Below are 15,091 nucleotides of genomic sequence, written 5' to 3'. Positions count from 1 at the left end.
AGCCTGGTCCGGTTTCCACTTATTCTGGCCAAAAACTTCCCACTTAGACAGGATGAGACTGTCCGAATAACACAACCCAACTAACCACAGTCTGCTTTGTTTTTAGTTACATAAATCTGAAATGAATTTGTAATTGTTAGAATGGTCAAGGAGCAGAACTCTCCAGTTAAAACTGATTGGGCAGAACAAACCATAAGTCAGAGAGACTTAAAACTTAGAGGGATGGTCGCACCGCAGCGATCAAAAGTACGAAATTTCTCGTAACTCCTAAACCATTAGTCACAGGCTCAAATTCCTTATATCATTGGAATCCTTGGTGACATTTGTGACCCTGGACCACAAAACCAGTCTTAAGTGGCACAAGTATATTTGTAGCAATATCCAAAAATACATTGTATGGGTCAAATTATCAATTTTTCTTTTATGCCAAAAATCATTAGGATATTAAGTAAAGATCATGTTCCATGAAGATATTTAGTAAATTTCCTACAGTAAATATATCAAAACTTAATTTTTAATTAGTAATATGCATTGCTAAGAACATAATTTGGACAACTTTAAAGGTGAATTTTTTTTTTTTTCAATATTTCGTGTTTTTTTTTGCACCCTCAGATTCCAGATTTTCAAATAGTTGCATCTCAGGCAAATATTGTCTTATCCTAACACACCATACATCAATGGAAAGCTTATTTATTCAGCTTTTTGGTATGTATAACTTTCAATTTCGAAAAATGGACTCTTACGACTGGTTTTGTGGTCCAGGGTCGCATTTTTGGGTATTTTGTTTTGTTGTTTTTTTTTTTTTTGAAAAACCTACTGTTGTGAATTAGTCAAAGGTTTTTCACCTGATTGGAACCAAATGAGTGCAGCAAGGGACATAAAAATGACCCATTAGTCAGATCGACTCAAAAATTGGTATGCCGTGTCTTTGTCCAAAGTGCCACAAGTGTCTGCAAGGAAAGAAATCAGCCACTAGTTGGTGCTAACGAGTTTATTTCATACTTTTGATACAGTGATGGGACGCCTTTATTAAAATGCCTAGAACTCTTGAATGGAAAGAGATATTTTTGCTAAACTCAGAACACATATGTAAGAGCTCGATCTAAGGTCACAGTAAAAAAATCTGTGGAGTTTGGCCACTTGGTGGCGCTGTAACGGGGAAAAAAAAAGGTAAAAACAGTTATGGCTACAAACCCGTTAATCCGATTTACTGAAAAATTTGTATTCCATGTCTTTGTCTAAAGTGTCACAAGTTTCTACGAGGACATTTGTGTATCTAAAAAAAAAAAATTCATCAGCCAATGAAATTTGAGCACCTGTTAGACAAGGTTAAAGGTGGCGGATTGGAATGAAACTCGGTGGGCATGTTCGACTCATGGCCCTAGAGGTCTTGAAGAATTTTGAAAGAATTTGTCCACTAGTTGACGCTAACGAGTTTTATGCCTCTGTAATCACGTGGTGTTTCACACATCCACACAGTATTCACATCATTTGATAGATCTCCTCATACTGAGCAACTTTGCCTCAAGAACCACTCCCGTCAATCCAATCACTTGTTATATTCTCGATGTAATAAACCATAACTAATTCGCTCAACCTCAATATCATTTTCTGGACTCTCTATATCAATGAAATGACAAACTTTACCCTTTGGGTAGCTATAATGGGGTTGTTTAGAAAAGGGGTGTGTCCAAATATACTCAAAAGCCTATAAATCCTAAACAAAAAACTCAAAACTTTTCAAAACTAGATGAGATTGGACCATAGTTGGCACTGTAACAGTTTAAAAAAAAAGCTTCATAAACACTATTTCTTTCGTAATTGACCTGGATTTGTCAAAAATGCTTTTGTAAATCATTGATTTGTGGTTACAGGCTTGCTAAATAATATGTAATGTCTGTTTTTTATAGTGTTTGAACCCTGATAATCGCTGTATTTAAACATGATTTTGTTAAAGTTGCTTTGCAGTCAGACGGTCTAATTGAGTAGTGTTTTTTTTTTTTGTTTTTTTTTAAGTTTTGTGTGTGATATTCTTCAGGTGGTCAGTGAAGAAAGTGTGGGTGGGCCGTGGGTGGCCTGTCTGAGGTTGATACTACTCTCAAATATAGTAGAACTGGTCTTGGTATCATTAGCAAATGAAAATAATATGTCAGCCAGTGAAGTGCACAGTACTTTTGGGCATTAATGATCTTTTTCAGAAGGCAGATGTGGCTCAATTGGTGTGCTACCGCAGATCAATATGTGTAATGATACAATCACAAGAAACCGCAAACGAGTCGCTACTTTTCATCTGTTCATTTCTCTTCAACACTCATTATAGCAGCATGTTGTGCTACTAGTTAGCAAAATTAATTCAGTCTGATGACGCACGTTTTAAAGATCAATCCTGCGAATGATTTAAGCTGGTCTTGTTACCCAATGGCGTGCCTGGAAAAAGAAAGGCAGACCCATCAGAAATGGTAAGTTGTGGGTTTTTTGTTGTCGTTTTTTTTTTTTTCTCCCTGATTACCATGACAACAACATGCTGTTTTTGGCACACAAATTTCCCTCATTCATCTGTTTGCCTTGTCTGCAGAGCCAAGACATCGTCAGCATCAAAATAACTTCTCTTTGTCAAATATTTGTGTGGAAAAGCCTCTCTAGTCTCGTATGCATGTGGCCCATGTTTGTCGTCGGTGAGAGACTGTCACCAGCTAATGAGAATTCTTACTCCTCCATGAGCAAGTGTTGAAACTATTTGAGTTTAACAAGCTGGAAATAACTATGCCACATCAAATGCCTTCAAGAGTTTCTTAAAATCACATTTGATTAGAGCCAGACTAATATACAGCTTTTATTGTAAACAGCTTTGAATGGCCTAAATTGAAGCTGAAGTTGAAGTTGAAATAGAACAGCGTGTCAGGGCCACTTTTGTTGGCAAATTGCAAATCTTTCCATCTTTATCACTGTCTGTCTCCCTCTCTTCAGTTGCCTTTTAAAAGGTAAAAGGTTTTTTTTTTTCCCCCACTTTGTGATGTTCATTGTCCTATAAATACTATTCCGGTTGCATGTATGAGCGTTAATCTACAGTTTTGTTAGATGCAAACTATAAATTATGCTTTCTTTGTCACTCAAATGCTAACAATGAAATAATGGTTCTGAGGTAAGAAACATGACTTCTTGTGACCTGCCAAATGCATTTTATTTTATTTTATTTCATTTTATTATTATATTGATGGCCATTCTGCCTATGTTTGTGTCCTGCAAAATGCTTTTATTTCATTTTTATTTATTTATTTATTGATGGCCATTCTGCCTATGCTCGTGTCTTGTCAAATTTATTTATTTATTTTTTTTTTTTTTTAGGCCATTCTATGTTTGTGTCCTGCCAAATTATTTTCATTTTTATTTTATTTTATTTTATTTTATTTTTTTGGATGGCCATTCTGCCTATGTTTGTGTCCTGCCAAATGCTTTTACTTTTATTTATTTATTTATTTTATTTTACTGATGGTCATCATCAGTTTTGTGTGTGTGTGTGTGTGTGTTTTGTTGTTGTTTTTTTGCATGAACTTGTTTAACATTTTATGTATAAAATGCTTAATTTCTACTGCATGAAATTAGAGATGCACAATATCTGTCATATTGTTTATCTGTACTTTTTAAATGTTATCTGTTGATATTTGATACATACATTTTTTTTTTTTTTTTTTTTTTTTTTTTTTTTGGCCATCATCTGAATCGCGCTGTGAATGTGCTTTTTAATGTGTAATCATGTATTTTAGAAGATTGTGATGCTTAAATTCAGTTGTGGCATTTAGAATGATATTATATATTTATTCTATTTGGTAACTATATTTAATGCATTAGCTAACATTAACTAACAATGAGCAATATATTTGTTACAGTATTTATTAATCTTTGTTAACATTAATTTATACAAATACAGCTGTTCATTGTTAGTCCATGACATTAATAATTACATTAATAGATACAACTTTTCGTTTTAATAATATATGAATACATTTTGGAATAAATATTAACTAAGATTAATAAATACTTTAGAAGTAATTTTCATTGTTAGTTTATCTAATGTAGTTAACTAATGTTACAAAGGAGACTTTAATGTAAAGTGTTACCAATTTATTTTTTCAAAATAATATTGAAATTTAATATTGATTATTTCAGTTATCTGCCAAAACATGAAAATGCATCCCTACGTTTAATATGCTAGATCTTAGAAAGCATAAAACATAATATTGAGTTTACATTGAACAACTTGGTTGTATAAAAGCTGCTCTGTAGCGTTGAACTTTTAATTTCATACAGTCATGCATTTTAAGTCTGTATAAAAGCTACTGAAGTCACAGCTCACCTTTAAATGTTAATGTGGTATGAATGTTTTCATTTAAATTTCCCCAGTGCCACACTTTGTCTGAAAACCTTTTTGTTATTTTATTCCTCAGTGGACCAAAGCATGTTTGAGAACTGCAACGCTGCGGAACAGCCGAAGCTGAACTTTCGTCAGGCGGGCAGCACCCTCAGTCCAGCAGCCTCCATTGACACATCTGCAGGATCAAAGACCGGAGGCAGCCAGCACCTAAAAAACGCCCTGAACTTGGGTAAAGCCATGGGGGCGAAAGTAAACGACCTTCTCCGCCGAAAAGATCCCAGCACCCTCGGAGACATCGGCGTCACAGAGGTGAATAAGAACGTGGAGCCGGTGTGGTCCAGCCTGGCTGAGATGGGCCACACTACAGCAAGAAACAGGTACAGATTTCACTCTCACAGCTGCAAACACCAATGACCTCAATACGGTCATTATATTCAATTGACTTCACGCTTAGAATAAAATTGCTAGGAAGTTTTCAGCCGTGGTACTTGCTCTTGACATTTAAGGCCCGTAGTGCTTCCACAGAGACAGATTCAGAGCTGGACTGCGTCATGTCCCAATCCGATACCCCCTCTTCAATGTCCTATCTAATAAATGTCAAATAAACAAGGAAGCAAACATAATATTCCTCTAAACGTGGGGTGATTTTTGATCTGGTTCCAGTACATTTTCATCCACTAGTGCTGAATGAATGTGTTACATCACAAAAACAAATGGAAAAAATGGAAGCCTGTTTCCGCCACTGAATAAAATAAATTAAAAAAAAAATTTATTGCGAATTTTTTATCTCACAATTCTGACTTTTTTAAAATTTGCGTGATAAAAACGTACAATTGTGAGAAATCAAGTCAGAACTCTGAGATAATTCTTGGTTCTGACTTTTTTCTTGCAAATGCGATTTTATATCTTGCAATTCTAACTTTTTTCTCACAAATGCAAGCTTATATCTTGCAATTCTGACTTTTTTCTTGCAAATTCAAGTTTATATCTCGCATTTCTGACTTTTTTCTCACAATTTTTACTTTTTCTTATAAATGCTAGTCTGTCGCAATTCTGACTTTTCTCACAAATTCAGATTTATATCTCATAATTATGATTTTTTTGTCTCACAATTCTGACTTTTCTTGCAAATTCAAGTTTATTTCTTGCAATTCTGACTTTTTCACGCAATTTTGACTTTCTTATAAATGCTAGTCTATATGTCGCAATTCTGACTTTTCTCACAAATTCAAGTTTAAATCTCATAATTCTGACTTTTTTCTCGCAATTCTGATTTTTTTTTTCTTGCAAATTCAAGTTTATATCTTGCAATTCTGACTTTTTTTCTCACAAATGCAAGTTTATTTCTTGCAATTCTAACCTTTTTCTTGCAATTGTGACTTTTCTTGCAAATGCCAGTTAATCACAATTCTGACTTTTTCTCACAAATTTGAGTATATATCTCGCAATTCTGACTTTTTCTTGCAAATTCAAGTTTATATCTTGCAATTCTAACTTTTTTCTCGCAAATTTGACTTTTTTTTATAAGTGCAAATTAGTTTATAATAGTTTATATCTCACAATTGTGACTTTCTCACAAATTCAACTTTTTCTTTCAAATGCGAGTTTATATCTTGCAGTTCTAACATTTTTCTTGCAATTCTGAGCTGTGCAATATTAACTCAATTGCGAGTTATAAAGTCCAATTTTGAGGGTGAAATAAAACCGATATGTTCTCAGAATTGCAAGATTTCACAATTCTGAATTTATAACTCGCAATTGCAAGTTTATGTCATGCTTTTCTTAGAAAAAAGGCAGAATTGTGAAATGTAAACTCACAATTTTGAGAAAAAAAGTCTGAATTGAGTTAATATTTCACAATTCTGACTCAAATAAATGCTGATCTGTAGAATTTTCTGTTCATCACCTTAAAATGTATTACTGTTTCCACAAAAATATTAGGCATTACAACTGTTTTCATTTATAAGAAGAAGAAATGTTTCCTGAGCACCGAATCATCGTATCTGATATGAAGTATTATGTGACACTGCATGAATGGCTTCTAAAAATGGCTTTGCCATCACAGTAATAAATAACATTTTAAAATATTTTACACATATTTCAGAATATTACTGTTTTTACTGTATTTTTTTGATCAAATAAACGCAGCCTTTGCTAAACATAAGAGACTTTTTTAATAACATGACAAAATGATAAAAAACAGTATATTCCTGTTTTTATGTTATTATTCCTAATGTTACCGACACGTATGTCAGTAGTGTACCATATGTGTGTTGATCCATTCATTCAGTCCTTACAAGCCATCATTCATCATGGTAGATTCATATTTCTCTATGGCAGCTCATATCTCTTTCAGCAGTGAATGTAAAAACAGGAGAAAAGTCTTTGAGCCCTGTTATTATATGTGAACACCATTACAGCTTTACAGCAGAGATTTGACTGACGTCTCTTTGAGAGGGTGAAAAAAAAGGCTTTTCATGCGGCCATACACAGCCACTGCATCTGCCGTCATTATCAGCAGCCTTCAAGGGAATGGACATGTGTCTGTTTGTGTGAGTCCATGTGCATGTGTTGCATCAGAAAAACTTTGACTTGTGTTGAGGGTTTGGTTTAATTGGCTGGAATCTTACCAGTTGTGTAACATCTAGAATACACGTTCCTTCCAGCGTTTTATTATGCTTGCTCACAAATTTGTTCATAAATAGTAGAGCTTGCTAAGACGGTCATTGAAAGACATTACTGTAATGCTCATACTTGGAGTTAGCACTACAAATGCTAAACTTAAGTAGACACGAATAATAGATAAAATTGTGCTGCTTGATGAGAAGAGGTGTTGTTTTTTTTTGGTTTTTTTATTTTTCATTTTCATTGCCTGGTGGAATGATGGATGAAAAAGACCTATAGACTTTATGGCTTTCATCAGCATTCATATCTTCAACAAGTACAAATTCCACTGTCATAAAATTGATAAATTATGCATTTACAAGAAACTCCTTATAATCTCTAGTAAGGCTATTATTGCACAGATATGGTGCATTAATGAGGAATTTGTGCTGTTATCATGGGATATTTGTGACCCTGGACAACAAAACCAGTCTTAAGTAGCATGGGTGTATTTGTAGCAATAGCCAGAAATACATTGTATGGATTAAAATAAATGTTTCTTTTATGCCGATAATCATTAGGATATTAAGTAAAGATCATGTTCGATGAAGGTATTTTGTGAATTTTCAACTGTAAATATATCAAAACTTAATTTTTGATTAATAATATGTATTTCTAAGAACTTCATTTGGACTTTAAAGGCAATTTTCTCAATATTTGGATTGTTTTTTTTGGGGGGTTTTTTTTGGGGGTTTTTTTTTGTTTGTTTTTTTGCACCCTCAGATTACAGATTTTTTAAATAGTTATATCTTAGCCAAATATTGTCCTAACAAACCATATATCAATGGAAAGCCTATTTATTCAACTTTCAGATAATGTATAAATCTCAATTTCAAAAAAATGTACCCTTATGACTGGTTTTGTGGTCCAGGGTCACATTCATGGAAAGTTTATTAGAAGAATGTGTCACTAAATGACTGTGAGCATCTCATGTGACTTGCAAAAGGCAGTGACACCATTGCATTTGCTATTTTTGTCCACTGACCTTTTTTAACATGTTCTAATATATTTACATATATTTTACACTTCTGTTCAAAAGTCTGGGTTTTGAAAGAAGTCTCCTATTCTCACTGAGGCTGTATTTATTTGATCAAAAATACAGTAAAAACAATAATATTTTGAAATATTTTTACAATTTAAAATAACTCTTTTCTATTTTAAGGTATTTTAAAATGAAATTTCCTGTGATGGCAAATTGTGAATTTTCAGCAGCCATTACGTCAGTCTTCAGTGTCACATGATTCTTTAGAAATCAGTCAAACATACTGATTTGGTCAAGAAATATTTCTTCTTATTATCAGTTTACGTCATGTGAAATTCTTTACTGTCAGCTAATTGATCAATTAAATATATGATTAAAAATATACCTTTCTTAAAATAAATAAATAAATAAATTACCCATGGAAGTGTTTATTTATATGGAGCATTTTATTTATTTAAAAAAACATATTTAAAAAGTTTATAATTAGTTAAAAAATACATAACTTTTTCTGTGATTTTTAATACCTTTCTTAAAAAAAAATCATGAAACATTTTATATGGCGAATAACATCACAAAAGTATTCTAAGTGAACTACAACCTTCACAGTCCAAGTTTAAAAGTCAAATCAACTTTCCTCCATTGGAAATATTGCAAAGCTAATGAGTTGTCCAGCTGTTTTTTGCTCCTCCTTTTTATCCTGCCCAAAAATGATCCTCTGAATTAAACAGAAAGCCCGTTCTGCTGTTTACTTTGCCCCTTTCCCTGTAGACTTGATCTGAGCTTTAAAATTTACTTTTAATAAGATTTATTCAAATGAAGCGTATTCTTGTATTACCAAGGGAAATATCTGGAATATCACAATGAGTTGATGGTAGTCTTTGAAATCTTAAAGTATCATTTTGGACAACCATGTGCGAGAATAAAATTCATTCTGTCTTGCATGATCACATTGTGATTATTTGTTTTCTCTTTATCTCACACAGTCACATCTCCTTGGATTCCTTCCCCCGGCTAGATCCCCCACCTCCCACCGGCAAAAAGCGTCTTCCACGTGCCCTGAAGACCACCCAGGACATGATGATATCCTCTGACCCCGTGGTAGCCTCCCCAGAATCCTCCTTCGTCTCCTCGCCCGAAAAGATCTCCAAAGATAAAGCTGAGCTTCAGCCCGAACCGAGCCCTGAAAAGCCCAGCTTTGAGAAACCTTCAGAATCCGGCGACCGTGTCGACAGCCAGACGGAGAAGACGCCCGGTTTAGAACTAAAAAACGAGCCCACAGCTGTGGTGACGGATGAGAAGAATTCAGAGGATGTCGATCCATCACAGCTGCTGCTCTCCGTTCCAGATCTCATTCACAAAGACAATCTGGACCCAAAGAAACTGGCCGCCTCAGAAACTAGAATGGCTTCCACCCCTTGTCCAGGGAAAGGGGGCTGCCGCATCAGCGTCACCGAGGGGGAATTGTTGGGGAACGGCACAGTGGATTACCGGATTTCCGTCAACTTGGAAAACGAAGAATCTCACCCTGACCTGCTGTCATTTGAATAACAGGCTGGAGATCCTTAAGATCTTTGATTCTCCAAGCGATGACGAAAGTCATTTAAACTGCTTTTATTTTGCATTTCATATTTTGCCTTTATAGCAAAGTACCACTGATTGTACTTAGTTATGTCGTAGATATAATTATTGAAATGATGAAATCACTATTGTTTTATAATCGTAGCACCATAATTAATTCAAAAGATTGTATTTTAAAGTATTTGTGGACCTGTATTAAAAAAAAAACATGATGAATCAATTCATGAATTAGAAACCAAAGTCAATACTACACTGCAAAAAAGAGTTTTTAATTAGTATTTCTTGACTTTTTTTCCAGTTTAATATTCCACTAGAACTTAAAAAGACAACACTGCATAAGATATTAAGATTTGTTCTTGTATCCTAAATATTAGTGAGTTTTGTATTTCTTACTGCACTAGAAGATTTTCACTTGTTTTAACTATAAACAAAACTAATGTTACAAAAGATTTCGGGTTCATACAAATGCTGTGCTTATGAACTTCAAATCAAATAATCCTTAAACAAATGTAATCAATCAGCATATTAGAATGATTTCTGAAGAATCTTAAGACTGGAGTAATGGCTGCTGAAAATCCAGCTGTGCCATCATAGGAATAAATTAGATTTTAAAATATATTTAAAAAGAAAAAAAGCTATTTTAAACTACTATTTCACAGATGTACTGTTTTTACTGTGTTTGGTCAGTTAAATGCAGCCTTTGTGAAAGAGAGACTTCTTTTAAAAAAACCAAAAAATCTTACCAGCCCCAACCTTATATTATTGAAAATGAGTCTTTGTAGTGTTGTAGATTTTATTTATCTTGTTTAAAGACCATTTTACTGGAAAAATATACAAAAATACTAATTAAGAATATACAGTTAAAGTCAAAAGTTTACATACACCTTGCAGAATCTGCAAAATGTTAATTGTTTTAAAATAAGAGGGATCAAAATAAGAGGGATCATGCAAAATGCATGTTTTTTTTTTTGTTTTGTTTTTTTTATTTAGTACTGACCTGAATAAGAAAGATGTTTACATATACTCCACAACAGAAAATAACAGTTTAATTTATAAAATGACTCACATACAGCACATACAGCACATACACTTGATTCTTAATACTGTGTTGTTACCTGAACAATCCACAGCTGTGTTTTTTTGTTTAGTGATGGTTGCTCATGAGTCCCTTGCTTGTCCTGAACAGTTAAACTACCCGCTGTTCTGTAGAAAAATCCTTCAGGTTGCAAAAATTTAGATTTTCAGCGTTTTTGTGTATTTGAACCCTGTCCAACAATGACTGTATGATTTTGAGATCCATCTTTTTCTTCAGGACAACTGAAGGACTACTACAGAAGGTTCAAACACTCACTGATGCTTCAGAAGGAAAAACTATACATTAAGATCCAGGGGGTGAAAACTTTTGAACAGAATGAAGATGTGTACATTTTTCTTATTTTGACTAAATATCATATTTTTTTCATTTAGTACTGCCCTTCAGAAGCTACAGAAGGTCCTTACATGTTTCCCAGAAGACAAAATAAGTTACATTCACCCTGATCTTCAAATTCAAAAGTTTTCACCCTCCGACTCTTAATGCATTATGTTTCCTTCTGAAGCATCAGTGAGTGTTTGTACCTATTGTAATAATTGCATATGAGTTTCTCAGTTGTCCTCAGTGTGAAAAGATAGATCTCAAAATCATACATTCATTATTGGAAAGGGTTCAAATAAAACAAATTGCTGAAAAACCAAAGAATTTGTGTGACCTGAAGGATTTTTCTAAAGAACAACAGGCAGTTTAACTGACTCATGAACACACACAAAAAAAAAACACAGCTTTAAATCATTCAGGTAGCAGCACAGCGTTAAGAATCAAGTGTATGTAAACTTTTAAGTCATTTTTATAAATTCATCTATTATTTTCTTTTGTAGACAATATGTAAACATCTTTCATGTGAAATATCTTATTCAGGTCAGTACTAAATAAAAAGTAACAAGCATTTTGTATGATCCCTCTTTTATTTTGGTCAAATAATTAACATTTTGCAGATTATGCAAAGTGTATGTAAACTTTTGACATCAACTGTAATTTTTGCAGTGTTACCATTATACCTCCAAAGCTGTCTTTGCAGTTCATAAGTGGGCAGCATTTCATGTCTTATGTGTTTTTTGTTTGTTCCATATCAATTTTACATCTGTCGCTTTCAAGTTTTCTCTGAACTAATTTCTTTCTAGTTTCCACATCTCTGAGCTTGTGCTCAATGTCATAATCAGTGACTGTATGAGCGAGCGCACATGGCCTTGAGTCAGTCTATAAAGCGTTATGCACCTAACGCCAGCAGTATGTACTGCTTCCATGTTGTTTTTGACACTATGCGACCTCTAGATCAACTTTCTCAGTCTCATGGAGAAAGTCTAGGATCCTACCTATGTAAGCCGTGTCATAGCAATAATAGTCAAGGTGATGATGGCTGGAGGAATGTCAGTAATGAGGCTCAGTCAACATGAAGGTATGCAGAAGGGTTCCGAAATTCCCTGGAATGCCATAACTCAACACTAATCTCGATTCTCATCCTCATGTTTGTGTAGACAGCCCGACTCCCATGACATTCTCTCAAGCCTGTTCTTTATCCCACACAGTGGTTCCTCCAGAGAGATTTCGGGCTATTCTGATGCTAACAATGCCACTATTTACGCTCCCGTTATTTATAGAGATATACTGACATTCTGCGTAGATGTACTGAGATGTTGATTGTAACTCAAATCTGGGATGAAATAGCTGATACGGATTATAAAAGATGACTTAGAAGTTGTATGTATTGGCATTATAGCATTATCTAAGCGCTTTATGAATTTTTATTTTTTTTTCATACCATGTTTTGGTAACACTACCATTTGTGCAATGACGCATAAGAACTCATAATAGTGTAAACACTAAAATGAGAATTGAGAGTAAAGCAGATACATTTGCTGTTGATAAATCAATATGGACCACATACTATGTTACTTGACCGTCAGATATGAAGTCAAAGTATTTTATGATGCCTGTGTATATGGTGATAAAACAGCTGAATGAATGACAAAAAAGCATATTTATCTTATAGTTTAGCTTTTTTAGACGTTGTTTAGAGTTGAGAAGATTCTTGATGGAAACTTAAAGGAATAGTTCACCCAAAAATGAAAGTTGGATGAAAATCCATGCACTCACCCTCAGGCCGTCCAAGATGTAAATGAGTTTTCTTCATAGAAACAGGTTTGACAAATGGGTGCTTAAAAATTTCTTTAGAAGTAGTTTGGACTGTTTTTGCTTTTAAACGGTGCTTGATCTGTACATATTTCTCCCTGATTTAGGCCAGATAGCAATATTATGGATTGAGAACTCTAAATGTTAACTGATGGACTGGAACTTGTGGATTACTTGTGAATTATTGTGATGTTTTTATCAGCTGTTTGAACTCTCACTCTGACGGCACCCATTCACTGTAGAGGTGAGCAAGTGATGCAATGCTAAATTTTTCCAAATCTGCTAAAGAAACAAACTCATCTACATCTTGGATGGCCTGAGGGTGAGTAAATTTTCAGCAAATGTACATTTTTGGGTGACTGTTCATTTAACCTGATGGAAATGTTTTTTCAGTTTTTTTTTTCTGTGTAATGATTAATGTATTTTAATTTCAATCAAAGTGGTCCCATCATTGTCTGTTTGAATGAAGAAAAAAAGAATGTTGAAGGAAAAACGCATGTAAATGAAGGTTTTATGAGTGCACTGAATTGTATTTCGAGAAGCTGGGTATATTAAAGTGATTTCTCATTATGCTAACTGTCTATTCATGATGAAGTTTGGGTCTGGGTGCCTTTATTTTCAGTAAATGGATTTTATGCAACTTATTTTTCATTCAGGGCAGTTTATAGAGCAGAATTTACAGGGTCTGCACCACTGGAATTAAATGGCCTGCTTTATGGCATAACAACAGTAAAGCAGGACTTGATTGCTTCGAGTCCTGTGTGGTTTACCAGAACTGTTTCTTAACCATGAGGTTACCGTCACTCCAAATCCAGACTAAACTGTCTGGATATTTCATTCCACTGTCCAACTTAAGAAATATTTCATAGATTGATGCGCATGGACAATATCACATGTATTTACAGCTGCTTTTATCATTTTACTACTTTTTATTAGCTGCAAGGTTATTAAATATATATATATATTTTTTTTTTGTCTAGTTTGTCCACTTCCTCAACTATTGTTTGAAATTACTTTTTCATTTGTTTCATTCCAAAATCATTTTATCTGTCACAAGACTGTATTCTGGTGCTCTGTATAGTTTTATCTTCAATTCAGCTTTTGCTGAACTCAAAAATGACTGTTAACAAGACACAAGGTGTTAGAAGTAATTCTCCAGTGAATTTGGGGCAGTGGGTGGGATCTTCATCCTCTATCCTGTTCTGTGACAGTCTCAGTGTTTATTGTAGTCTTATCCTGTTTTACAGTTTCCTTTCCTAAAATATAACCTTGTGTCCTATTTTATCACCAGCCAGACATTGTGTTTAGACTGACTACTTTAAGCGTGAAGGTAGCTTTTAATCTGAAGAAAAGATTTTGTCATACGGGTGGAATAATGGACAACAGCAGAGTACTGAGATCAGTTTTTTTTTTTTTTTTTAAGAGTTTAATTATTTTTCTCTCAGTATGTGTTATATATGGGGTTGGTGTGGAATTGAACTCATGGTCATTGTTACAGCAGCCCACTTTGCTCTAAACATGTCTCACCTGTTCCTGTGCAATTCAGTCTGTTCATCATTGTAATTGTTGTACTTGTACTTGTGATTAAGTACATTATGAAATAAAATGTGATTCGGGCAAATGACATTCTGTTGCATTTGATCTATTTGGACTTGCATTGTTTCTCAACCCTTTCCAACAATGACTGTATGATTTTGAGATCCATCTTTTCACATTGAGGACAACTGAGGGACTCATCTGCAACTATTACAGAAGTTCACTGATGCTCCAGTAGGAAATACAATGCATTAAGAGCTTGGGGGAGGGGGGTGTAAACTTTTGAATGGAATGAGGATGTGTACATTTTTATTTTGCCTAAATATCATATTTTCTTCAAATCGTAGGAGACATCTTGAAGCGCTGCTTGCTGATTAAGGACCTTGTAAATCATACTTTCTTCATTTAGTGGTGGCCTTCAGAAGCTACAGAAAATACTTACATGTTCCCCAGAAACAAAATAAGTTCAGTTTACCCTGATCTTCATATTCAAAAAATTTTCACCCCCTGGCTCTTATTGAATCATTTTTTGCCTCTGAAGCATCGGTGAGCGTTTGAACCTTCTGTAACCAAAGCGGGCAGTTTAACTGTTTAGGACAAACAAAGGACTCATGAACAACTATCACTAAACAAGAAGAAAAAAGAAAAAAAAAACAATAATAGCAGTACTAAGAATCAAGTGTATGTAAACTTTTAGACAGATTTTTTTATCAGTTGAACTATTATTTTCTCT

The 15,091-nt window shown here is 34.1% G+C and overlaps 1 protein-coding gene across 1 annotated transcript; it reads left to right on the top strand.

The window, feature by feature from the left end:
• Nucleotides 1-389: 389 nt before the first annotated feature.
• LOC127166813 (uncharacterized protein C1orf226) lies at nucleotides 390-14,448 on the top strand. The gene is made up of 3 exons (XM_051112384.1): nucleotides 390-3,142; nucleotides 4,446-4,749; nucleotides 9,002-14,448. The coding sequence occupies exons 2-3, from the start codon at nucleotides 4,457-4,459 to the stop codon at nucleotides 9,564-9,566; spliced, it is 858 nt and encodes a 285-aa protein (XP_050968341.1). The 5' UTR covers nucleotides 390-3,142; nucleotides 4,446-4,456; the 3' UTR covers nucleotides 9,567-14,448.
• The last annotated feature ends 643 nt before the right edge of the window (nucleotides 14,449-15,091 follow it).

Source organism: Labeo rohita, chromosome 6, assembly GCF_022985175.1.
Source record: "Labeo rohita strain BAU-BD-2019 chromosome 6, IGBB_LRoh.1.0, whole genome shotgun sequence".
Lineage (NCBI taxonomy): Eukaryota > Metazoa > Chordata > Actinopteri > Cypriniformes > Cyprinidae > Labeo > Labeo rohita.
The sequence above is the reverse complement of the archived record's forward strand: the minus strand, read 5'-3'. Positions and strand labels throughout refer to the sequence as shown.

What these genes read in the sequence shown, in the direction of transcription:
- LOC127166813 (XM_051112384.1), top strand. Translation starts at nt 4,457, where the DNA reads ATGTTTGAGAACTGCAACGCTGCGGAACAGCCGAAGCTGAACTTTCGT. An exon ending in CACACTACAGCAAGAAACAG is followed by an intron (nt 4,750 to 9,001) that starts GTACAGATTTCA and finishes TATCTCACACAG; the next exon opens with TCACATCTCCTTGGATTCCT.